Source organism: Paroedura picta, chromosome 1, assembly GCF_049243985.1.
Source record: "Paroedura picta isolate Pp20150507F chromosome 1, Ppicta_v3.0, whole genome shotgun sequence".
NCBI lineage: Eukaryota > Metazoa > Chordata > Lepidosauria > Squamata > Gekkonidae > Paroedura > Paroedura picta.
In genome coordinates, this window is record NC_135369.1 from 104,710,320 (window position 1) to 104,736,062 (window position 25,743).

At 44.3% G+C, this 25,743-nt stretch overlaps 1 protein-coding gene across 4 annotated transcripts; it reads left to right on the forward strand.

The window, feature by feature from the left end:
* The first annotated feature begins 6,988 nt into the window (after nucleotides 1-6,988).
* Nucleotides 6,989-22,611, forward strand: NMBR (neuromedin B receptor). 4 transcript variants are annotated; one of them, XM_077351206.1, is made up of 5 exons: nucleotides 7,540-7,676; nucleotides 11,701-11,759; nucleotides 14,271-14,343; nucleotides 17,896-18,244; nucleotides 19,682-22,611. In XM_077351206.1, the coding sequence occupies exons 4-5, from the start codon at nucleotides 17,918-17,920 to the stop codon at nucleotides 20,081-20,083; spliced, it is 729 nt and encodes a 242-aa protein (XP_077207321.1). In that variant the 5' UTR covers nucleotides 7,540-7,676; nucleotides 11,701-11,759; nucleotides 14,271-14,343; nucleotides 17,896-17,917; the 3' UTR covers nucleotides 20,084-22,611. The 4 variants fall into 4 exon arrangements, with proteins under 4 accessions (XP_077207316.1, XP_077207321.1, XP_077207320.1 ...); XM_077351205.1 differs by lacking the exon at nucleotides 14,271-14,343 and having other exon boundaries at nucleotides 7,546-7,676; XM_077351209.1 differs by lacking the exon at nucleotides 11,701-11,759 and having other exon boundaries at nucleotides 7,547-7,676.
* Nucleotides 22,612-25,743: the final 3,132 nt, after the last annotated feature.

Consider the following 25,743-nt stretch of genomic DNA (forward strand, 5'->3'; position numbering starts at 1 on the left):
CCCCGACCGCCCCCGCCCCGAGCCTGCAAACCACACAAGGGGCTGTGCCGAATGCCCCAACGCAACTCTGAAGGATGACAAAGTCAGTGCCAAGCTAGCCTAGCGGGACGAGAACTTCTTGCAAGGCTCGACATCGACGGGTCGGTATTTGTGTCCAGCGATTCCTCCTCCTCCTCCTCCTCCCAGGTTCCTTCAGATCGGGACGCGCCGCTGGAGATCTTGCGCTCCATCGACAGCTCTTTTCTCAAGCGGTCCAATTGACTTCGTTGGCAACAGCTCCCCCCCCCCCCTTCCATTTTCCTATTGCTCGATCCGGTTCTTGTCCTCACCCCACCCCTAGCGCCCCTTCTAAACCCGACCAGCCACTCGCGCCTTGCCACACCCCGCAGGGCAACCACGGCTCCACAAGTCTCCTCCAGGCTCGAAGCGAGAGCGGCCAAGCCGGGCCTCTCTCTCCACCCGGCAGCCTTCGCGGTTCCCTATGGGAGTGGAGGAAGCCCCCCGCCCGCCCACCCCCCGGGAAGAGGCAAGGTACGCACCAGCCGCAGCCCTGGCGTAGCGTTGTTGGGGCGCCCCATTCAGCCGTCTGCCTGCCGCTCCACTGGCACCATCTAGGGAGAGGAGTTGTGCAACCATCCTGCAAGGGGACTGCGCTCTCCGGCCAGGCTGAAGAGCATCCCGCGCTGCTATCCCCCGCCCAGGAAACGCACGCCCTCGGCCTCACTTTCTCACACGCAGGCGGGGAGGGGACGGAGAGACAGCGCGGGCAGCCACACTCCGGGCCCCACAGCCCAACACGTGGCTTGTGCCCTCCCAGCCGTCTCTGTCGGCCTGCCTCCCTGCCCTCTCCCTAGACCAGAGGAGCTGTTGGAATTCAAACCTGGCCCCCATTCACATTTCTGACCTGGAAAATGAACACCTGAATCCCAGACGTGTATTTGTGAAATACTCCTCAGTGGGGAACCAGTGTGTCTTACACATTTTTTGGAAGGACTGCACATCACACAGATCCCAGGCCTGAGCCCTGGCAATCCAATTCTGGGAAGGGTGGCCTAGGTTCCAGTGAGATCTACCCTCACCCCCAACATCTTCCATCCCTTGCTTTGCCTCAGTTACGAACACCATTCAAGGCTTAAGGAGGTATAGAAAAGGGGACCTGCTTTTTTTGTCAGTGTGATAGTTAAAGAGTAGTAATGATTCAGCAACTGAGGATATACTACTATGAACATTTGTGATAAGAAATATTTGTGAGATAAAGCAGGAAAGTGAGCCAGCGTGCTATGCTATTTAGAAAAGTGGATGTACAACGGAGTGTTTTTCTTCTATCCTGCTCTCTCAGAAACTCATTCTGAGGTCTTGATCTCTTCCTCTTTTCCAGTTCAGTCTCCTCATAGGTGTTTTGAAACGTCTAGAGCAGGGATTCCCAACCAGGAGTCCATGGACCACTCAGGGTCCTTAGGAGCTTTGAAAGGGGTCCGCGGGAGCTCTGAAGTGGCGTGGTCTGGGGAAGGTCTGGGCTGTCTTCTCAGCTCCTACTCTCCTCTCCAGCCTACATGAGACAGAGTAGTAGTAAAGGTGGGGGGAAGGAACAAAAGGAGGGCTTAAGGGTCTGAGAGAACTGGGAATGGGCCGCAGTGACCCAGCAGGCCTCAGGTGTCTCAAAGCATTTTCCAATCATCTTCCCTTTCCTTCCCCATAGCACACTCCCCATGAGGGAGGTGGGGTAGCGAGCCTCACAGGGAAGCTGGCAACCCTAAGAGGAAGACTCTCTGTGCACAGCAGTCTTGACCTTAGTAAGGGTTTTTATACTGTTTTTTTATTTGCCAGGCCAAGGTTATTTGCCAGGTCAAAAAGTCATTCAGTTACCATGTGTCTCCAGACATTTACTTGTTCTCTATTTACAGTTTCAGGCTGTAAATATTTATTTAGATCTTCCCGCACTTTCCAGACTCACAGGACTGATGCTGGTCTGCCTGTCTGTGCCCCAGAATACAAACAGTTGCTGGTAAGGGCTGGCCATAACCCATAGGCCAGGAGGGACACCCCTGCACCACTTCCTACCAACTGCAGGCAAAAATTGCTCCTTTGAAGGCTGGACTCTGGGGCATTGTACAATTTTGAAGTCCCACCTCCAAACCTCCAGGAATATTTCCAACCGAGGGGTGGCCAACCTCCAACTGTGGCCTGGCTCCTGGAATTACAGCTCACCTGTAGAGTATAAAGATCAGCTCCCCAGGCAGAAAGGGCTACTTTGGACAGGGTTGTGGTAGAGAAGAAACATTTAAGGCCTCGCACACAGGTTATTGTTGAATTGAAAGACTTGAGGCCTACTTCACAGGGTTGTTGTGCAGATGAAACAGGAGACAAAAGAGCCAGTTTCCTCTGCAGAATAACGCTGTGCAATGACCTCAAATCTGCAGAGAGTTGCAAAGAAGAAAGACACATGGCTTGGCTGTGTCTAACCTCTGGGCATAGCAGTATTTTAAGTGAGAAGGGGCTTTTCTGTGGCCTCTCTATCAGCCAACTGTTTGGCAGAAGGTGATAGTCCCCCCTCCCTCAAAAGGAAGGCCCTCAGGCTCCCCTGCGTTGCTCTTGGAAAGGCCTCCTCCCCTCAGTCAGGGCCTGTCAGAGGCTCCTTCGCAGCAGGCCTGAAGGGGGGGAGGGGGAGCACTCTGCAGCCTCCTGCCAGCTCTGTCAGGGTTCTGAGGCAATTTACAGTTGGACATGACACTTAGGACAGCCTTGGGGCAAAAAGGGCTGGTGCAGCCTCTCCAAGCCTCTGTTCTCATCCCCCTTGGCAGCCCTGCTGACCTCCTCTCCCTGCAGTGGTCAGGAGCAGACTGGCAGCCAAACTGGGCTGGGTGAATGGAATTTTGGTCTGTCCTGGTGAGGGGCCAATTGGAAGGCACTTCGTGCACCTCCCCATTGGCCGCTTGGCCCTTGAGTGGCACTTGGAGGGGCGAATCAGGAGCCGCTTTGCAGCTCCTGATTCGCCCCTCTGAATTTTTATCACGGACAGAGCCCGCCCTAACTCAATAAATGAGGCAAATAACATTAAAATAAATCAGCCAAGTACACATTATTTCAGTGGTATGCCTCACAGCAGCCCCATTATTAGGAGAGTGCCAAGTACATTGCAAAAATAAAAACATTAGATGCACGCATACTTTGATATCCCACATGTAGTTCGGCTTTCAGAACCACAAATTTGGTGATAATAATAATATAATGGTAATGCAACTATATAACAGCAGCCATAAAATGCCAATATAACAAAGCAAGGATTTAAACTGCACTTCTGCAAGAAATGACAACAACAGTTTACACACAGATTTGCAGCAAGGCAAAGAACTATTTTTGCCTATTTTTTAAGGACAGAGTAAGGCAGTGGACAAGCCTTGGACTGGAAGTTCCACAGTTGAGATACCATCACCATTGAACATATAGCCACATAGTATGTCTCAGATAATTGATTTTATCATGTACAGGCAGGGGATCAGCAAAGACTTGTGAGAGAAGTCTCATTTTCCTGAAAGCCCCCAGTTTTCTCCACAACAGGAATTCAAAGCAGTTTCTTATTTTCCTCCATTTTATCTTTACAGCAACCTTGTGACATAGGCAATCCCATACAGGCAATCTGTGCAGTCTAAGAAAGGAGTGGGGGGGGGGGAAGCTATGGCTGTACCACCTAGTGGCGTGGTTGTGATCTGCTTATTTCAGATATGGCAGTAGAATTTTCAATTTCCAAATAATTTCAGAAAATGCCTGTCTTGCTGGCCTTCTACTCTGAGGTAACTCTTAGACCCATTATGCACGGGGGTTTTAGCGCACATTCGGGGTGGAATGGCGGCGACTAAAATCACGGATAACGCACGGAGCCGGCTGCAACTGGCTGCAGCTTCGGTGCATGCCGCCGAAAAAGCCGCGTCAGTGAAACGCGGAAGAAAGCGCAGCTTCCGGGTGACCGGGGCGCAACCAGAAGCGGCGCCCGGATCGGCGCGTGCATAATCGGTTACTCTGGGTTTTGCCGCCGTCGCGCCCCGCCCCGTGCATAACCGGTATGCGTCGCGTCTTCCCCCTCCGCGTTTTCCATGTGACCCGAAATCGCCGTTTCGGCAGCCGTGCATAATGGGCCTTAGGGATGCAAATGGCGGCTTACTTCCATTCAAGTAACTTTAGGAAATCAAGTCCTCCAATTATTCCTGAGCTGTGGTTCAGACCCTGCTGATCTTTTTCGGTGTATTCCTAAACGATAATGCTGCACACTGCCCTGAGCTGGCTCACTGGGAGGACAGTATCAAAATCAAACAATAAAGAAAGGTGTGTGCTGAGTGCAGTCAAGTTCCTCCCAATGTATGGTGACCCCAAGAATGAATGATCTCTAAAACTGCCTTTTATTTATTTATTTATTTGGATTTTTATACCAGCCATTCTTTGCAGCTCTGGGCAGTTTACATGGAACATCATATACATTTTCATGGAACGTTATAACAATCTATAACACACAAATTTCAATAGAACATCATAACACAATCTATCAAGTAACAGTTCACAACAGAACATGAATAACAACACTGAGGAGATCAAATTGTTTAGTCATGGAAGGGTGTCTGAGGGGAGGGGGGGCTTGCAGATTAGAATCATAGAATTGGAAGGGGCCATACAGGCCATCTAGTCCAACCCCCTGCTCAACGCAGGATCAGCCCTAAGCATCCTAAAGCATCCAAGAAAAGTGTGCATCCAACCTTTGCTTGAAGACTGCCAGTGAGGGGGAGCTCACCACCTCCTTAGGCAGCCTATTCCACTGCTGAACTACTCTGACTGTGAAAACTTTTTTCCTGATATCTAGCCTATATCGTTGTACTTGAAGTTTAAACCCATTACTGCGTCTCCTCTCCTCTGCAGCCAACAGAAACAGCATCCTGCCCTCCTCCAAGTGACAACCTTTCAAATACTTAAAGAGGGCTATCATGTCCCCTCTCAACCTCCTTTTCTCCAGGCTGAACATTCCCAAGTCCCTCAACCTATCTTCATAGGGCTTGGTCCCTTGGCCCCAGATGTTCCGAGTCGGTTGACCTCAAGCGAATGCCTGGTGGATGAGCTCCCTTTTGCAGGCCCTGTGGAATTGGGGAAGTTCAGGCAGGGCTCTGATCTCCTCAGGGACTCGTTTGAGACTTTTCTAAAGCCTATGAAGCAGGGTGTGAAGAAGTAGCTGTAAAAGTGACAAACGTGTTTCTTTCCCATTCTTTGGCTACAAGTGAACATGAAACAATTTATTTTATTTATTTTATTTTATTTGGATTTTTATACCACCCATTCTTTACAGCTCTGGGCGGTTTACATGGAACATTATAATAATTTAATCTATAACATACAGTTTCAATACAACATCATAACAACCAAGTAACAATTTATAACACAATATAAATAACAACAACACTGGGGAGATCAAATTTGTTCAGTCATGGAAGGGCATCTGAGGGGAACCCAGCAGATGTTCTCAGTCGGTCGGCCTCAAGCGAATGCCTGGTGGAGGAGCTCCCTTTTGCAGGCCCTGTGGAACTGTGGAAGTTCGGGCAGGGCTCTGATCTCGTCAGGGAGCTCGTTCCACCAGGTGGGGGCCAGGACCGAAAAGGCTCTGGCCCTTGTTGAGGTCTCCCGTGCTTCTCTGGGGCCAGGGATCCGTAGCCAGTTGGAGGTGGTGGAGCGCAAGGCTCTTTTGGGGATATAGGCAGGGAGGCGGTCTCTCAAATACACCAGGTCCAGAGCGCGTATGGCCTTAAAGGTGGTTACCAAAACCTTAAACTTAATCCAGAATTCAACTGGGAGCCTTGCTTAGGTCTTGGAGCCTGGGGCCTTCTGGATTGAGTCCATCCATCTGGTGGTGAGTCTCCCTCTTCACCTGCTGCCTTCAGCTTGGCCTAGCACGTCTGTCTTTTCCACTGACTCTCAGAATGCTACCAGTTTGGTGCAGTGGTTAGGAGTGTGGACTTCTAATCTGGCATGCCGAGTTTGATTCTGCACTCCCTCACATGCAGCCAGCTGGGTGACCTTGGGCTCCCCACAGCACTGATAAAGCTCTTCTGACCGAGCAGTAATATCAGGGCTCTCTCAGCCTCACCCACCTCACAGGGTGTCTGTTGTGGGGAGAGGAAAGGGAAGGTGATTGTAAGCTGCTTTGAGACTCCTTCGGGTAGAGAAAAGCAGCATATAAGAACCAACTTTTCTTCTTCTTCTTCTTCTTCTTCTTCTTCTTCTTCTTCTTCTTCTTCTTCTTCTTCTTCTTCTTCTAAGTAGGATAGCCCCAACTTGGTCATTTTAGCTTCTAGGGAGAATTCAGGCTTGAATCAATCTAGAACCCACTCATTTGTCATTTCTTTGGCTCAAGAGGCAATCTTTTGCAGTTCACTAGGACTTACTCCCTAGCATGCAAAGGACAGATAAGCACCATTTCGTTTCTTCATCTGGTATTCTTTGCCTAGGGTCAAAATGCCATTGGAGAAAACACAGCCAGAACAGCAAAGGCTGCGATTAACCAACGGGCAGAAACATCGCCGTGTTCCTCCGAGCTGGAGAGCCACTTGGCCTGATCGTACCGATGTCGACCCTAGAGTAAGTCCCAGTCTAAATGACTGGCTTTGGCGTTCGCAGTGTTTCCCTTGTGCCTGGAGGAGCAGGGAAGGACGGCCGAGCGCTTTCAGGACCTAAAGAACGGACAGTTCCCCTTCGTCCGCCCCACCCCAAGAGAGACTCTGCCCATCGAGGCTAGGCTTTTCCGCCGCCTTGTGAATGGCCTCCTTGCCCGCCCTTTCCCCCGAGCCGGCCGTCTAGTTCTTCTCACCCCGTCCCCATCTCCGAGGTCCGGAACGCCTTTCCGCGGACGTGGAGCCCGCCGCAGGGGTGGGGGTGGGGGACCACCCCCTGCCCGCCCCCTCCTTCCCCGGCGCCTCACCAGCCCCAGTGCCTCGCCTCTTGGCAGCTCCTCCTTGCGGAGGCGGACCCCGCCGAGGATATAAGGGAAAGACCCGTTTTGGGAAAGAGGGGCTGCGGATCCGCGCGCCCGTCCAAACCAGTGGCCGCCTCCTCCGGTGTCTTCTCTCGCGTGACGCTGCGGCCAGTCCCTCCTGTCGACTAGACGCCTGGCAGGAGAGCGCGTCGTTCCAGCCGCCCCGGACTCATTGCCACGGAAGCGGCCAAAGTTGCTCCCGGGACCGTCGAGATGGCGCGCTCTCCCGGGGCGTAGAAGAGGCAGAGCGCTCCCCGGGTCGCTGACGGGCCATGCCGCTGAGCAACCTGACGGCGGAGGGCCACGAGAGCGGCGCGCCGCCGGGGGCGTCCGAGGAAGGGCTGCCGTCGCAGGCGCGGGTGCTCGTCGTCCTCCGCTGCGTGGTCCCTGCGCTCTACCTGTTGATCATGGCGGTGGGTTTGCTGGGCAACGTCACCCTGCTGCGGGTCTTCGCCGGCCAGAGCGCCGCGCGCAGCGTGCCCAGCATCTTCATCTCCAGCCTGGCCGCCGGCGACCTCCTGCTGCTGCTCACCTGCGTGCCCGTCGACGCCGCGCGCTTCTTCCTCGAAGGCTGGGTCTTCGGCGCCCTGGGCTGCAAGCTCCTCCCGGCCATCCAGCTCACCTCGGTGGGCGTCTCCGTCTTCACCCTCACCGCCCTCAGCGCCGACAGGTAAGGCTGCCTCCCCAGCAGGAGAGCCGGAGAACCTGCCTCCTTTCTGCCTTTGCCTTGCACCCTCCCCTGAGAGAGAGAGAGAGAGAGAGAGAGAGAGAGAGAGAGAGAGAGGTACACACGCAGGACAAAGAGGGGATCTGAACTGGGGTCTGGCACTGAAGCCATTACAATTCGCTGGTGTGCTCCCAGGTATCACCTTGCAGACTTTCATTGCTTTTCATGCAGTCTGTAGAAAAGTTAGCTGAGAAACTGTCTCTCCCCCACCTTACAACTTTCCATGCTTTAAAAACTCCACTGGAGTCTCAGGGCCACTAACAGCACTGAAGGAGCTAAAGGAGGTGCTGGGCAGGCACAGATACTAAGAATTATGTTGGGCCATTGTAAATCATTCTCTAATTTATCTAAATCCTTTCTTTGCCTGAAGGAAGTAGAGCTGAATTCTAACTGTCTAACAACAACAACAACAACAACAACAAAGGTGGGGACTGGGAATTTGGACAAGTAGATATTTGTGTCCAGAAAATCCATCTATGACAGGGAGCAGATATGCATTCCAGTGCACTTTTGTCCATCACTCAGGGACACAACAATAACTGTGACCATTGCATTCCAATCAGTCCTCCTGCACCCTACAGGCATCCTCACTATATTTGCACAGTAGAGAGCCAGGATCCAGCACAAACCATGCAGTCTTCATGGCAAGAATTCTGCTTTGATAAGTTTTCTGGCCTCTCTGCTATGTTGGATTCTCAGCCTTTGCATTTAGCTAACAATTATCAAAGTTGCCAGGTACATGGAAGTTGCCTGGTGCCTTAGCAGCTTAAGTTTATGTGAGTATAAACTCAGAAAGGTATAGACTGACATCTGAGAAAGCTGCTTTTAAGGGGCTGTTTCATATATCATATTTTGTCATTGGATTTCTATATTCCAGTACAAAAAGTTGTATCAAACATGAAGGTACAACATAAAAATGTGACAGTCTTTTCATTACAAATCTTAGGAGCAGCCATAGTCTCACACAAGTCACATGCATTCCATATGCAAACATATGACTGGTATTCAATTTAAATAGAACTAAAATAACACACAAAATATATAAAATACCGAGATTCTTCACTATAAGATATATAACATAGGCAATTGCTGGTACCTATTAATTGTTGAACAAAATTATGGATAAACTATTTGGAGGATAACTAGGTATATAATTGAAGTGAAAGTAAATGAATCCACAGAGGTATTTTGGATTTTGTTGTGTTTAGAACATGATTTGATTGTCGCTTATCAATGTGATGAAAAGCACATCAGCTCCATGCAGGGACTCAAGTGAAACTAATTGCTGTCGAAAATTACCTTTGGAAATAGCTGAACACTGGTTGGAACATTTTCCCACCAGCTGTGCTAACTCATATGTATTTTTTTCTAAGCCCATTCTCCAAAATGAGCAATGCAGGTTACAAAAATTCAAAATAAAAACAAAGATAAAATAATAATAAAAAATAAATAAAAATAATAAAAAATAATAAAAAATAAAAAGCTGAAATACAATAAAACATCACAAAATGATGGAAATATATCTAAATAGCAGTAAACAAAATAATCACAAAATTATATGTATGTATGTATGTATATATATATATATATATGTATATATATATATATATATATATGTGTGTGTGTATATATATATATATATGTGTGTGTATATATATGTGTGTGTGTGTGTATATATATATATATATATATATATATATATATATATATATATATATATATATATATATATATATATATATATATATATATATATGAGCCTCTTGTGGTGCAGAGTGATAAGGCAGCCGTCTGAAAGCTTTGCCCATGAGGCTGGGAGTTCAATCCCAGCAGCCGGCTCAAGGTTGACTCAGCCTTCTATCCTCCCGAGGTCGGTAAAATAAGTACCCAGCTTGCTGGGGGGTAAACGGTAATGACTGGGGAAGGCACTGGCAAACCACCCCGTATTGAGTCTGCCATGAAAACACTAGAGGGCGTCACCCCAAGGGTCAGACATGACTCAGTGCTTGCACAGGGGATACCTTTACCTTTACCTTTACCTTTACCTTTACCTTTACCTTTACCTTTACCTTTACCTTTACCTTTATATATATATATATATATATATATATATATATATATATATATATATATATATATATATATATATATATATATATATATATATATATATATATATATATATATATATATATATATATATATATATATATATATATATATATATATATATATATATATATATATATATATATATATATATATATATATATATATATATATATATATATATATATATACCAGAAAGCATAAAACCTAGATAATAGGACCAATTAAATACCAGCTACAAATAAAACATCCCTTGTGCCCCCCCCCCAACATATGAACACACAGTTTTTTCCTGGTCTTTAATCTACTGCAAATTCAAAACATAGTATATTGCCCACATTCTTTTTTTGGTTGTTGTGCAATGACCATATTTTGTCTGGAAAAAAATATATAAGTACTCTGTAAAAGTCATTTGTAAAAGATGCTTTGGGTCCTCATTGGGGAGAAAGACAGATGGGGAAATAGAGGAGAAGAGAATTAGAAGAGTTGGTTTTTATGCCTTGCTTTTCACCACCCGAAGGAGTCTCAAAGCGTCTTTCAATCACTTTCCCTTCCTCTTCCTGCAACAGACACCCAATGAGGTAGGTAGGGCTGGGAGAGGTCTGACAGAATTGATCTGTGAGAACAGCACTATCAGGACTGTGAATAGCCCAAGGTCACCCAGATGGCTGAATGTGGAGGAATTAGGTAATCAGCTCACCAAATTAAAAGCCACCACTCTTAACCACTACACCCAGAGAGATAGAAGCAAGCAATCTAAACTCTCATGGCCCGGTGGAAGTGGGAGAAGTCTTCTCCAGCCTTCCAGAGATGGAGACTTTTGGGGAAGGGTTGCCTACCCTGGGTTAAGAAACTCCTGGAGATCTGGGGTGGAGCCTGGGAAGGACAGAATTTGGGGAGAGGAATGTGCTCAACAGGAATGTGATCCCATACAGCCCACTTTCTCAAACTGTAATTTTCTTCAGGGTTTGCCCTGGTCAGCACTCGGATGGGAGCCCACCAAGGAAGTCTTCTTGCTACTACCAAGAAACAGGCAATGGCAAGCCACCATGGAATGTCTTTCACTAGGAACATGCAGCCACAGCAGGAAGAGTCAGACTGCTGCCCCCCCACCCCAACATTATTCACTGCCCCCCTACTGCCCCCAAATACTTCACCACCCCCTGGAAATGTATCACCCACTCTGGGAACCCTACTCTAAACAAAAACAAATGCAAGCAGTGATACAAAAGTAATAAACTGAACACCTAAGAGGAAAATAGTTGTATAAATAAGCTTGATAATAGATGAATTTAGGGGACAGCCTTCAAAAATCAAGACATTGCAGTTGAAAAACCTTGTTCCTATCTCCCCTCTGCTTTTCTTCATATGTGGGCAGCACCTAGAGTAAGGCCAACGCTACTCAATCCACATGTACTTTTTGTTCCCTTGTTTCTTGCTAAAGATGAGAACTTTCGATTTTAAGTAATTAATAATAACCAGGAATCTGTAAACGAATGTGACTGTACACTTATTCCCACTATCAATAATTGGCATATGATATTCTGTATCTTCGGTTTATAATAGTGAGGGCAATTTAAGGGAGGCTACATATGGAGAATGGAAACATTACAGGACAGGAAGGAGCACAAATCAGGAAGGAGCACAAATCATTAATATAAATATTAAATAGCAGTGGTGCAAGGATGCAATCTTGCTTCAAACCCTTATTCAATATCATTTGATCCAAGAGTTGACCAGAAGGAAAATACCTCACTTGACCAGGAGAATCATAAGATAAAAAATAATAACCTTCTATCCATAGAAGTGTTTCTCAGCTTCTCTCAGAGTCTTTCTTTTTTTTTTCTTTTTTTGATAGGTATTGAGTCAAAAGCCACCGAGGGCTAAGAACACAATCACAAGCATGCCTTCTTTAAAGTTAGTATACTTGTTCAGAAATAATTGTATGGTGTGACAATGATCAACAGTCCTTCGGCCCTTCCAGAATCTGACCTGTTCTTGACCCAGAGAATTGCCTCTTCCAAACGATTGATGGCTTGTTATAAAGAATGGAATCATATAGCTTTCTCAAACTAATAGAATGGTAATCATGCAGATCAAAAGGGTCTCTGTTTTTAATAGATTGGGACCATTATTACATGGTGCCATATCCTAGATGTTATCCTAGTCTCATTGATCTGGGTAAAAATAGGTCCCAGAATTTCTTCCCACCACACGGAGCATGGCCAAAGAAGCAGATCTTAAATGATGGGGATGTTGATGTGGAAGAAGGCCTTAGGCTTTAAGGGTCAAATTATCCTCCACCCTTTCAAATTATCCTCCACTCCTGCCAAAGTTCCAAGTGTCTTGGTCATGAACGAGGATAACACTGAGATCTCCCCCCCCTTACCATACAAATATGCTCAAAGTATGATTGACTAAATCATGGAGATTAAGATTTTCAGAGACAGCCCCATAATTGTAACAGGCTTTAACTGTGGCTTAGTGGCCAAACACTTGGTTGGCATGTAGAAGGTCCTAAATTTAATCCAGAACACTTGCAATTTAAAGGATTACATGAACTGAAAGACTTCTCTCCAAGATTCTGGAAAGTTGTTGCCAGTCATAGTAGGTCCTAGTAGACCAATGGTGTGATTCAAAATATGGAAGTTTCACATGTTCATGGTAGTCATGAAATAATGAACAGCTCCTACTGAAATCTATTTATCAAGGAGTTCTAAGTGGGTACCTCAATACCACATCTGAGACCTTCACAAGCTCAACTATGAAAACTGCTGTGCAACAGGGTAGGAAGGACAGAAAGAGAATTCCTATTCTGTCCCATGTCTCAAACATCAGCTATATACATTTGAAGCTGAAATTTTGAGCACTGCAAATAGCCATGAGACAACATTCCCCTTCCTCTGCCATTGAGACTAGACTGATGAAGGCACAGTCGATCCAATTAGGTCCTTGCGATACATACCAGGTGAGCTCATGTCTACATTCTTGATCATGAACCACCCTCCCATGAACCACCCTCTCATTAAGCAATAGCACCGTTAGGTTTGATGAAAAGTTAACAAGGCTGCCATGGTCACATTGTCTAAGAGAGGGCCCAGAATAAGAGGCAGACTTCTTAGGATTGCAACTAAGACCCATGCTGGGATAACCTGATGAGTTTGGCGAACTGGAAGCATAGCACTCCACTATCACTGTGGCCTTATAATCCCAGTGCTGGGACAGCTGCACCCAGCCAATGCCAAAATCATTGTCAGATGAGGAGCAGGGTTTAGTCATATCCTAGATCCTGCCCTAGGTGCTGGTGAAATCTTATATACCCATGACAGTGTTTGCCTAAGGAAAAATACTCTCCCTTTTGGCTCATCAAGACTATGCTGCCACAAAGCAGTTTAGTGTGCCAACTAAGTCCACAGCCAATTACTGGTCTCCCAAGCACTGTGTAAACCTCAGACAGGAAGCTTATATTTCACTTTTACCCTCCCCAATAATTTTTGGTGTATGTGAAATCTCATAGGCTATATAATGGAGAGGGGAAGTGGGGAAAAGGTTGCTGGGATACAATGCTGATCATACTCTTCACAAAGTATTCAGATGGCTACATAGGAAGATGCAAACAAACAAACAACATTGGAGTCTGGGTCAGCTATTCCAGAGATGTGTCTGACTCCTTTTGGGATAGCATGTGGGGCTTGAACCAGGCAATTCATGCAAGCTAAACATGGAATACCCAGCTTGCTGGTGGGTAAACGGTAATGACTGGGGAAGGCACTGGCAAACCACCCCGTATTGAGTCTGCCATGAAAACGCTAGAGGGCGTCACCCCAAGGGTCAGACATGACCCAGTGCTTGCACAGGGGATACCTTTACCTTTAAACATGGAATGTTTGACAGCACTCTGTTTTTCTGTACAGTCTTTCCTACCCGGGTATCTATGGATGTTTTTGACTCTAGGGCTAATCGAGATTCCAAGTGCCCCATGATTTGTCACTTCCTATGGTGCCCAGTTGGGAATTGTCTTTAGCATGCATGCATAATTCGAATTCTCTCCTGCTTTTCCTGCTGACTAGCTTGTTGCTAGCCAAAATGTAGGCTTTGCTTTATGTCTGTCTCCCCTTTTGGTGGGATTTAGCCACAGTTTTTCACAGTTATGTTTTGAAGAATTTTGTTTACCCACAGTGAGCTATAAGACAGATGACAGGGATGCCTTTTTGTGAGTATTCTATAGTGTGTTTTTTTGCTGCTCTGTCTCCATGTCTTCATTCAGCCTGCATTCAAAAAAAACAGCTCCTTGGGGCATTCTCCCTCCAGTATGAGGAACCTGAAGTCTTGCTTGAGAGACACTGTACAGTTTTTCTCTGCCAAGTGAGCTGTGAAGGTGTCTTGGTGATGTGATTTGAATGGTCATGCTTCTTTCCTTCATGCCAGCCTCTGCAAAAGGAGATTCAAGCCTCCATCTGTGAAGTGGCCATGAGTTCAGTGGTTTCAACACTCCTACTGGGTATGCCATAGTCCTCCATGCAGTCTAATCTGCTTTGTTTCATTTATTCTTGCCCCTGCAATGTCCTCTATGCAGATGAGGACAAAATAACATCAAGCTGGCATGGCAGTATCAATGTCTGCTAATTTGTGGCTTCCATCTGTGTTTGACACTGGCGTGTCACTGGCATGCTGCTCTGTGATTGGTGGATATCACTGATGCTTCTGTAAGTCTATTGCAATTCCAGTGCTTCCAGCTGCTTGGAGTTGGGCTTTCTGCATTTTCTTTTCTCTACTGGGCAACCATATGATGCTGAACATGGGTGGCAGCACCATAGTATTCCAGCATTTGGAGGTTAGGGTTGAGCTTGCCAATTTGCTAGAAAACTGAGCCTTTCACATTAGTTCTCCTCCTCCTCTCTCTCTCTCTTTCTCTGTCGGTCTTGGATTTTTTCTCCCTCCTCTGGATTCTTCGATCTTCCCCCCCTCCCCCAAGAAAAGAAAGAGGATCCCTGCTTGGCTCCTCTTCCCCCTCCCTCTTCAAGAAAAGAAAGAAAGAGGCTTGGCTCCCCCTCCCTTCTGAACTACCCTAACCACATGCAGAACACTTTCCTGTTTCAGTGGGGAGGGGGGGGGAGAGGAAGACCCGAGTGACAATCGAATAAACAAAGTAAGTGCAGACTCTGCCCAGGAAACAGTCTTTTTTTTTTTTTTTACACTGGATTGCTACCTATGCACACATAGATCTCAAGATCCAGATATGGTAGGTTGCTAAATTAGAGTGCCTTTGCAACACCCACTATGGATCACTGGCATAATGCGAATGAGGAAAGGTTGGGGGGGCTTGGTCTGTTTAACCTGGAGAGAAGGCAACTGAGAGGGGATCTGATAACCATCTTTATTACACTTAAATACTTAAATATAAGTATTTAAAAGGCTGCCATGTAGAGGATGGAGAAGAGCTGTTCTCTCTTGCCCCGGAGGGATGGACCAGATCCAATGGGATGAAATTAATTCAAAAAAATTCTATCTAAACATCAGTGGAACAGGCTTCCTTGGGGAGGTGGTGGATTCTCCATCTTTGGAAATTTTTAAACAGAGGCTAGATAGCCATCTGATGAAGACGCTGATTCTGTGAAGGATCAAGGGGGTGGCAGGTTACAGTGGATGAGTGATAGGGTTGTGAGTGTCCTGCATAGTGCAGGGGGTCGACTAGATGACCCAGGAGGTCCCTTCCAACTCTATGATTCTAGGGCTAAAGTCCAGATTAATGTGAATGAGCAGAAGTTCCCAGACTGCAGATTAATAAGCAGTCATTCCCAGACTAATATGCTTGGAATTGATGAGAAATAGGAGGTCTAGTGGGTTAGAGAGCTTTTGGTTATCTATGGCAGTGGAATATAGTTGGGAAAAATGTGTTCAAGAAGCACCATTTTGATATGGAATGGGAACTGTTGCAAATACAAGCCTGCTTCAGATCACAGGCATATGTCTTGTCCAAACACTGAGTAATTAGAAGGTACTTAAAAGAACTGCACTGCTGGTACCATGTGGGACTCTGCAGCCTGCTTTCCTTCTCTTCCATACTCTCCTGTAAAGAGCTGTCTGGATTGACTAGGGGATTTCGATTTACTAAGGGGATTTCCTAATCTAATCAGCATGCTTATTGGTTAACATGGTTGTTAATAAAAAGAACAAAGCTCCATCTCCAAATCCCTGGGCATCATTAATCATGGCTGTTTGCAGGAAGCTGTAAGGCACTAGAAAGCTGAAGACAAATAGTTTTCATTACAATTGCTAGGCTGGCGTTGAAAGCATTTGTGTGAGCAGGGCTTGTCTTAATGTTGTGAGGCTGAAATGAATGTCCTTGAGGACTAATTTAAGGATCAGATGGGTTTAGCCCTCAACGCAGTAAATTTTCCAGCAGAATATCTGGCATCATTTCAAGATCTTAAGGCCTCACATGCCAACAGCCCAATGGTCTGTATACCAGCTGTGCTTTAGTGGAGTAGTTTCTATATCTAAATCTCTTTCAAAGGGGCTTAACTTCTAAAAAAGGAAATTTGAGGTCTTGAAAATTATATTCATAGTATAGGAGTCCTTTGTCTTAATGCATGGTGTATGAATCCTTCAACTTAATCCCAAATGTGGAAGGGCTGGCAGAGGTATTATGAAGAAGAGAATTTATTTTTCAAAAATTCACTTTTTCAGATATAAATATTGATTTACTTTATTTGTATTCTTAACAAAATTAAAGAGAAACTCCCTTTTTTGAAGTAGCTAGTTGTTACTTTTGGGCTTGAATATGCTCCCATGAGGATTCTGGGTATGATTCAGCCATTTAAAAGGTATGTGGGAAGAGACTGAGGCTGATGCAGCAATTCTGTTTCCTATCACAGAAAGGAGTAGAACTCAGGGAGTGGAGGTGTGGCTCAACTCTTTCTCATAGAATCATAGAGTTGGAAGGGGTCATACAGGCCATCTAGTCCAACCCCCTGCTCTATGCAGGATCAGCCCAAAGCATCCTAAAGCATCCAAGAAAAGTGTGTATCCAACCTTTGCATGAAGACTGCCAGTGAGGGGGAGCTCACCACCTCCTTAGGCAGCCTATTCCACTGCTGAACTACTCTGACTGTGAAAATTTTTTCCTGATATCTAGCCTATATCGTTGTACTTGTAGTTTAAACCCAAATGACAACCTTTCAAATACTTAAAGAGGGCTATCATGTCCCCCCTCAACCTCTTTTTCTCCAAGCTGAACATTCCCAAGTCCCTCAACCTATCTTCATAGGGCTTGGTCCCTTGGAGATAGGTTGAGGGACTTGGGAATGTTCATGTCCTTACAGTTTGAGACTAAACAAAGTTTCATCATCCAAGAAGATTTCAACAGTCTTGGTTTGGGACTTGATACTAATGAAACTGTAACATATTCAAAGCAGAAAACCTAAACACCCATTAACAAATACAAAAGGCAGGAGAAACAGCAGACTAATGTATCAAAGATAAAGCCCAAGCCCAGAAGTCCTTGAATGGTACTGAGGTCAAAGGAATGCTGACCTACCAGAGTTCCAAAGAAGGCAAGGAGTTCGACAGGCTGGCTCACACGACTGAAAAGGTCAATAGATGGGGCCTCTGATGATGATCTAAACATGCAGGTAGGTTTATATGGTCATAGTGGATTTTAAGATTCCCTTTGAAGGTCCCTCCCAAACAATTTAGATTAAAAGCAGTGCTTTACTGAAATGAATTGAAAGCAGGTGGAAGTGAGATAATATTGGTATAATATACACAAGCAAGAGATTATACACAACTGTTGTGCTGTAGTGCTGAAGAATAGCTCATCTATTCAATAGCTAGGACTGAATCTGTACTTATAGAAGAGAATCCTCTTCTCCACTCTCTCTCTGTGCATGTTACAGGTACTGTACCTGCAGACCTTTTTTGGAACTGAAGTGCAGGAACTCATAGCCAGTATATTCCCTTGCCTAAATGTCCAGTCAGAAGCTATAGTCATTCAATAAAGGAAAGCATATATTCTTTGAGAAATAATGCTCATTTCTCCCTCCAATTTTAGGTACAAGGCAATTGTAAATCCAATGGATATCCAAACGTCCAATGTGGTTATGTGGACTTGTTTAAAAGCTATTGCCATCTGGATAATTTCCATCCTGCTAGCAGTTCCTGAAGCTGTGTTCTCTGAAGTGGCCCATATAAACGATACAGATAATGTCAGTTTCACAGAATGCATACGATATCCGACAAAGGATGATTTACACCCAAGGATTCATTCCGTGATGATTCTTTTGGTATATCTCCTTATCCCTCTCACTATTATTAGTGTTTACTACTATCATATTGCCAGGAGTCTAATCAAGAGTGCACATAACCTACCTGGAGAACACAGCGAACACTCTATAAAACAGGTAAGTATTCGAAGAGTTTTCCTTTAAGACAGTATCAGACATCTCATTCATCCAAATTCAAAATAGAAAAATTTTGCTGCCTCTATTCTTACAAAGTTAATTCTACTCACAAGTTTTTTTTTTTGCTGAAAACTATTATCAGAAAATTTCTGATTATCTCTAACACCTGTTGCCTCACTTAAAGTAGCCTGCCAGAGTCCATGCTTTTTCTATAGGAGCTCTCATGCTGTGGAATGGACTTCCCAAGGAAGTGAAGGGGTGCCATCTTTTTATGGGTTTTTAGGAAGTACTGCATTGCATTTTAGGTGCTAGGGCTTTCAATGGGATATCATATGCAGGAATTTGGAGGGGGATGGAAAAAGAATTTTGCAGAATTTTATCATACTGGAATCCAGAATTGTAAACTACTTTAAGCCAAAAAGAAAAGGTGGGGTATCAATATTATTAAAATTAGTTAAAAATTAAGCCACCCACTTCTTCCAGCACTGACCAATCAACTTGGTCCACATGTTCAATGTTTAGAGAACATCAAGGACAGGGAAAGATAACAATAGCATGCAAGATAAAACTTTGGATGGATTTTGCAGTTACAGCTAAATGCATGGCATATTTTCCTTTGGGTCTACCAGAATCCATTGCTCATTCTTTCTAGCTTTAGATGTTCCTGTAGTGCAAAGGAGCTTCAGCGGGTCCTTGAAGCAGTCATCCAATTTCTGGGCTTCCTACAGCCAGCTGATTGGCCACTGTGAATATTGGACTAGATGAGCTTTTGGTTTGAGCCAACATACCTCTTATATTCTAATGCTCTACAAGGTTAGGAGCCAATCAGACTAATAGGAAGCCATTCTGCTATTGGCAAGGGATTCACGAGAAAGGATATTTCTTCACTGTTTTTGAATTGCATTTCCTTCACTCAAATTGCTGATTATATTAGTTTCTGGATTTTCTGCTATCACAGATGCACAAATTCTTATTGAATTATGCCTTGGCATGCATCCCCTAATGGTTGGCAGGTGGGATAAGCTCTGACATGCTAATAATCTGTTTAGGGGTGGCTAATCATCTGTTTAGGAAAATGAATTTAACTTTTCCTTATTTTCTTTTTAAAAGTAGATGCAGACATGATGATGATGATGATGATGATGATGATGATGATGATCTGGACTATTTAGTGGGCCCTCACAGTACAATCCTAACATGCAGTGTTATGGGAGTAGCTTAGTGCTGCAAGCAAAGATCTCCTGAATATAGTTAACAGTGTAAAAAATTACTGAGCTTCTATTGGAAATATAGTCTTGGTTTCTCATACTGTTGATTTATCTGGACTGAATTTGAGTTGGGAAAACTACTCCAAAGCATATGATATGTTCAAATTAAGGGTTCAGAGCAGACCAGCTCCATTTACTGTGACTAATTATGCTAATTTTATCATTTCAGATGGAAACACGAAAGCGCCTGGCCAAAATTGTCCTAGTCTTTGTTGGGCTATTTGCTGTATGCTGGTTGCCTACCCATGCTCTGTACCTGTACCGGTCCTTTAACTACCATCAGATTGATCCATCCCTTGGCCATATGGTCATTACTTTTGTAGCCCGAGTACTGAGCTTCTGCAATTCTTGTGTCAATCCATTTGCACTCTATTTCCTCAGTGAAAGCTTCCGGAGGCATTTCAACAGCCACCTTTGCTGTAGCTTAATGCCTCATCAGCAGAGGTCTACCACTTACCTGAACGGCTCTTCTGCCATTCGAATGACTTCTCTGGAAAGCCATGGTAGGAACACTCTCACCATGACAACTGTGTTCAATGGGCATCACCCCAAGCAAGAGATATCCCTGTGATTTAATCAGTGTAATGTTTGAGCTTGGAATGAAATTCAGCAGGTATTCATTTACCATATGTATAATCCATTCACATTGGTTTAAATGAAACTAGGGTCATCGTCCCCCCACCCTTATCAGCTATACAGTTTATTGCTTTGAACTACTGATCCTTTTTTGGGGGGAGGGGGACATTAGACTGATAAACATATAACAAAGATACATGCAAAAAGGATTATATATAATTTGTTGCATTTAAGGAAAAGAAATACTGATTTACTCAATGGACAACTTGACAGAGGCCTTTTGCTTTTTAAAAAAGTTTGTGTACTTTAGTAATGTCTTCTTATCAAAGATTATCCAGCAAACAAAGAGCCACACATGCTGCTAATGCTCATGTCTGGATATACCATGGAAATCATATATAAGACAGATTTGAAACATACATCAGGATTGTTTGTCATAAATTTGAAAAAGTCTATGACTTGTATCCTACGGTGTCAATATATCAGTGTAGCAATGATAGTTCCTTTGATGGAATAGCTGTTCCATTTGTGGATGAGGGAATAACCATTTTGCCCATTCCCTCCTCTTGCTGCTGTCTCACAATTTGTTCCCTACACTGTTCCACTGGGTCTATTGATCCTCAGGAGAAGGATTTCAGGGAGTGCAGAATGCTGCAGGAAGAGGGGGAGACAGGGAAGTTGTTATATCCTAGTGTGACTCAGCAAACATTGCTTAGAGTACAATGTGATATCATGGGAGCATAGTGTTAATTGGAAGTGTTAACTTTGAGAAGGTGTGTGCCAGAAATATGTTATAGTAGCCAACGAGTGAAGCTTGATGGTTTTGTCAAAAGCTTTGATCACCCACCCGTCAGCCCACAGTGACTTGAATATTAATAATCAGCTCATATTACAAATGCTTCCTATTGGTGACTGCTGCACTTTATCACTTAATTTTGACTGATTGCTTGTTTTGTATGCTTGATACCATTTAACTTAGAGCTTTAAATGCTGTATTGCAGAATCAGTGATTATTTGTGGGGTTTGGATTAAGAATGGATAAATCGCCATTGGAATCATTTGTCCCATATCACGTTCCAGTATTTATTATTTATTTATTTATCTTATGGCATGTATGTAATATAGCCAAGAGGATTCTAAGACTGCCTGGATGCCAGGCTAGAGAAGTTCAGAGGTGGTTTGCAATTGCATGTCTCCGTGTCATGACCATGCTATTCCCTGGTTCTCTTCCAAATGCTAGCCAGGCTGATTCTGCTTAGCTTCTGAGATTTGACGGGATCAGGCTTGCCTGGGCTATCCAGGTTGGGTTCACATTCTACTAAACAGTACACATTAATGATAACATTAACTGAACTTTAGACTTTAAAAACGTCCTCTTAAAAATGATCTTACCTTGCCCCATTTTAACAAGAGCCTTCACTGTTACCTTCCCTCCTTCATTTTTTTTGGATGATCCCATTCACAGAAAGTTATAATCATCACATGACATACTATTTTCTTATGCCACCATTCTTGGAATCACATGTAGAATAATCCACAAAAAATAACAAGCATAAGAGTCAAAGATGGAAGTTGGAATTTTGAGAAGGTGAAATATGTACAGATGGCTAGTTTAGGATGTGTAGTTGTATACGAAGGGGAAATGAGCTGAGGCATGGTTCTGTGAGGAAATGCAGAGGAGCTAGCCTCTGTCTGTTCACTAGAAGAAAATTAATGTTGAAGATGAAACTAGACTAATAATTTTCAGAATCCTGATGTAGATGAGCAGCCCATTCTTTTGTATGCATCAAAACTCATGAAGCCATACATTTTTTTATGTTACTTGAAATTACTTCTAAATAGGAAAAGTATTTTGGGTTAATCAGTGTGTGCCTCTATTCTCTTTTGTGCTACCATCTCTATAAAAAAAAGTCTTGCCTGAAAACCGCAATTTTCTCTGTGCAGTCTTTCCCAATACTTTTTATTATTAAAAAAATGTATCACATATGTCATGGAGTATTAACAGTGTGATTGAATCCATTACAGATCCACTTATATTTCAGTTCCCCGGTTGAATATGGATTCTGCTGTGCTTATAGAGAATGATTTGTAGATATTTCCAGTAATATTTTAACCTTACTTTGTGGCATGAGCAGTGGAAGCTTTATAGCACAGTGTGACAAGGAGAGTTTGGTTCTTGGCAGGCAAGAAAGGCAGCCTGGTGATTTCAGCAGGAAAAGGTATCTAGCTGACAGGAAATTAGCACATCCTAAACAGATGGCATTGCAGACGCCTTGTCTCAAGTTCGATTTCAGCAGAAGAATGCAACGTGATAGGATTATGAGCATTCTGTGTAGTGTGATATTTGTGAATTGCCATTGCTTTTGAGTCTGTGGAATTTATAAAATGTTGTTTTGATATAAAATAATGTGCTGTACTTCCCAAACATTTGAGTGGTTCTATTATTGTGGTTCAATAAGTATTGTCAATGTACTTGATTTATAAATGAATCAGAGCTGTATCATAATCATTAAAATGAGATAAACAGAAAGTAGCAGGATGTACTTTTCTTTTCCACATTAAGTTTTCTTCACCGCTCTCTTTATAAACTTCATTCCAGAGTAAATGAGTTGTAGCACTTAGGCTACAGTTCTCTGCACACTTATGAAATGCCATGGACCTTATTTCTTAGCAAACTTATATAGAATTGAACTACTTAGTCTATATAAATGGAAAAAAATTGTGATAAAATTCAATTAGAATCCGTGGACTAAAAACAAATAATTTACAATGGAATATGACTTCTTAAGATTTCTTTACATTTCTTTAAGTTATTTTCCTACAGATATTCCCAAAGGACAGCAAGTTGAAAATATGTTTGCATTTTTACCTTTCCACTAGCTCTGAGCGTACCAGCCACACATGATGTTGGGAACTGATCTTTGGATTCTCTGATATGTAGGTTCATCTGTAAAAAAAATAGTCAAGTGGAGAATGGAACATGGATCAGGACCACAGCACAAAGGACGGAAAGCCAAATTTCTCCACATGTCATCTTCCTGAGCAGAAATCCTTCTATGCAGGCTGCTTTAGTTTTGACAGGAAAAAAAAACAAAAACAAAAAACAGGCACAATGATGGGTATCTTAAAACAGCCCAGGGAAGGATTACAGGTAATGATATAATAGACAAGAATCCAGGCAGTGCAGAAGATGATTCTGCAGAACACAATGAGACCTAGTCAAAAGTACACATCTGTCCAGAGTGATTCCCTTAACCCAGCATGTGGTGAGTTGACACAACAAGCTGAATAGTGTACACGTTAATTGGGACAAGAGCCTCTTGTGGTGCAGAGTGGTAAAGCAGTGATATGCTGTCTGAAGCTCTGCCCATGAGGCTGGGAGTTCAAGCCCACCAGCCGGCTCAGGGTTGACTCAGCCTTCCATCCTTCTGAGGTCAGTAAAATGAGTACCCAGCTTGCTGGGGGGTAAAACAGTAATGACTGGGGAAGGCACTGGCAGACCACCCCGTATTGAGTCTACCATGAAAATGCTAGAGGGCGTCACCCCAAGGGTCAGACATGACACGGTGCTTGCACAGGGGATACCTTTACCTTTAAATTGGGACAAAGATTTTCCTACAATACATTAGTTGCATCCAATAGAAAAGTCTGGCCTGCTGCAGGGACTCTTTTTCTTTCTGGCCTCATCTAGACCCATGATACAGTTCTGTGGTGACCTGCATGCTTATTACTGCCATTTCTGCCAAGAAAACTTGCAAGAGACTGCTGGATAGTGAATGCACTGGATACATAGAACTGGCTCACTACAGAATTTGTGTCAAGCATTCTTAAAAGTTCAAGACCTGCCTTGCAGAAGAGTGACAAGTGGAGTGTCCCAGGGATCTGTCCTGGGGCCTGTGTTGTTCAACATATTTATAAATGATTTGGATGAGGGATTAGAGGGGTACTTATTAAATTTGCAGACAATACTAAACTGGGAGGGGTAGCAAACACAACCAAAGACAGAATCAGAATACAGGATGATCTTGATAGCTTCAAGAACTGTGCTAAACTGAATAAAATAAAATTCAATACTGACAAATGTAGAGTTCTGCATTTGCCTGTGTGTGTGCAGCCAAAGGCGCACTGATGCCCGTGACTCCCCTCCCCTCTGAGGCGCTAGTTGCGCCGGGAAAGACCGGCTGCTTTGGCCACCGAAGTGCCAACTGCATCTTCCCTCCAGCAGTGAGGTTGGCCACAGCAGGATTTTAAGTGAGAAGGGGTTTTTCTTTTCTGGCCTCCCTGTCAGCCAATTATTCGGGTGAAGGGGAAAGCTCTTCCTCCTTCTAAAGGAATGCATGCACACACCCATAGACACCCCTGAATCTTACTCTAAAGAGCAGTGGCAATGGTTCAACACACTGATAGGCAGACAAACATGTTCTTCACCTCAATCATTTGCTTTTTGAGGCTTCCATCAGAGAAGAGCAAGTGGCTGCCCTCATCTGATATGGCTGCCAGAGTGCTGCTTTAAGAAGCTGGAAGGGGTCGAAGCTCTGCCCCCAACACAAAAGAGATGGTGGTGGGCAGCCAAATGGAAGGTGTACATGGAGTTGCTAAGGGAACTCTGGGTAAAAAGTGAACCATTGGCAACACAGCTAGCCAATTATATACTAGAGCAGTGGTCCCCAGCCTTTTTAACACCGGGGACCACTCGACGCCGGGGACCACTCAACGCCTTTTACTGAGGCCCGGTGGGGGGGGGTAGTTTACTCCTCTACCCTCAACCACTGCCCTAACGCTCTCTGATCGCTATTATAATGTTTAAACATCCCTTCAAAATAAGATACAGACACGCCACAACAATGAACATAAGGAACATTTTATTTTCATGGAAATTTTAACTCATGACAATGGCAAATCAATGGGAACCCTGAGCCTGTTTCTCTGCAACGAGATAGTCCCATCTGGAAGTGATGGGAGACAATGACACCCGAAGTGTGTTGTAAAGGGACGAAGTAAAGGGCTGGGGGGGGGGGGAGAAGGCGTCCTTCGGGGACGAAGTAAAGGGCTGGGGGGGGGGAGAAGGCGTCCTTCGGGGTCCACCTCCAGTTAGTCGAAGGACCACATGTGGTCTGCGGCCCACAGGTTGGGGATCGCTATACTAGAGGATGTGCCAAGAACGTCATTTTGCTATTAATACAGGGCCTGCCAGATTGTGTCAAATGAAGGAACACATGGACATACTAGACATAGTAATCTCAAAAATCAATGGAGTGGAATTTCAGATCTTTCTGAATGTTCCGTAAGAGACTTGGAAGTAACCATATTACCAAGAATAAAAATTTTAAAGGAAACACCAGCATGCTGCTGCTAAATTAGAATTTAGAGAGCCACCTTGGTGTAGTGGTTAGAAGCACTGACTTCTAAACTGGTGAGCCCATTTTGATTCCACACTCCCCCACATGCAGCCATCTGGGTGACCTTGGGCTCTCCACAGCACTGATAAACCTGTTCTGACTGGGAAGTAATATCAGGGCTGTCTCAGCCTCACCCACCTCACAGGGTGTCTGTTGTGGGGAGAGGAAAGGGAAAGCTAATGTAAGCCGCTTTCAGACTCCTTCAGGTAGAGAAAAGCAGCATATAAGAACCGACTCTTCTTCTTCTTCTTCTTCT

Bases quoted from the DNA above. Each gene is read 5' to 3' on its own strand.
- NMBR (XM_077351201.1), top strand. From the start codon at position 7,279: ATGCCGCTGAGCAACCTGACGGCGGAGGGCCACGAGAGCGGCGCGCCG. The intron at 7,677-17,895 runs GTAAGGCTGCCT...CTCCAATTTTAG, and splicing joins ACCGCCCTCAGCGCCGACAG to GTACAAGGCAATTGTAAATC. The intron at 18,245-19,681 runs GTAAGTATTCGA...TTATCATTTCAG, and splicing joins GCGAACACTCTATAAAACAG to ATGGAAACACGAAAGCGCCT.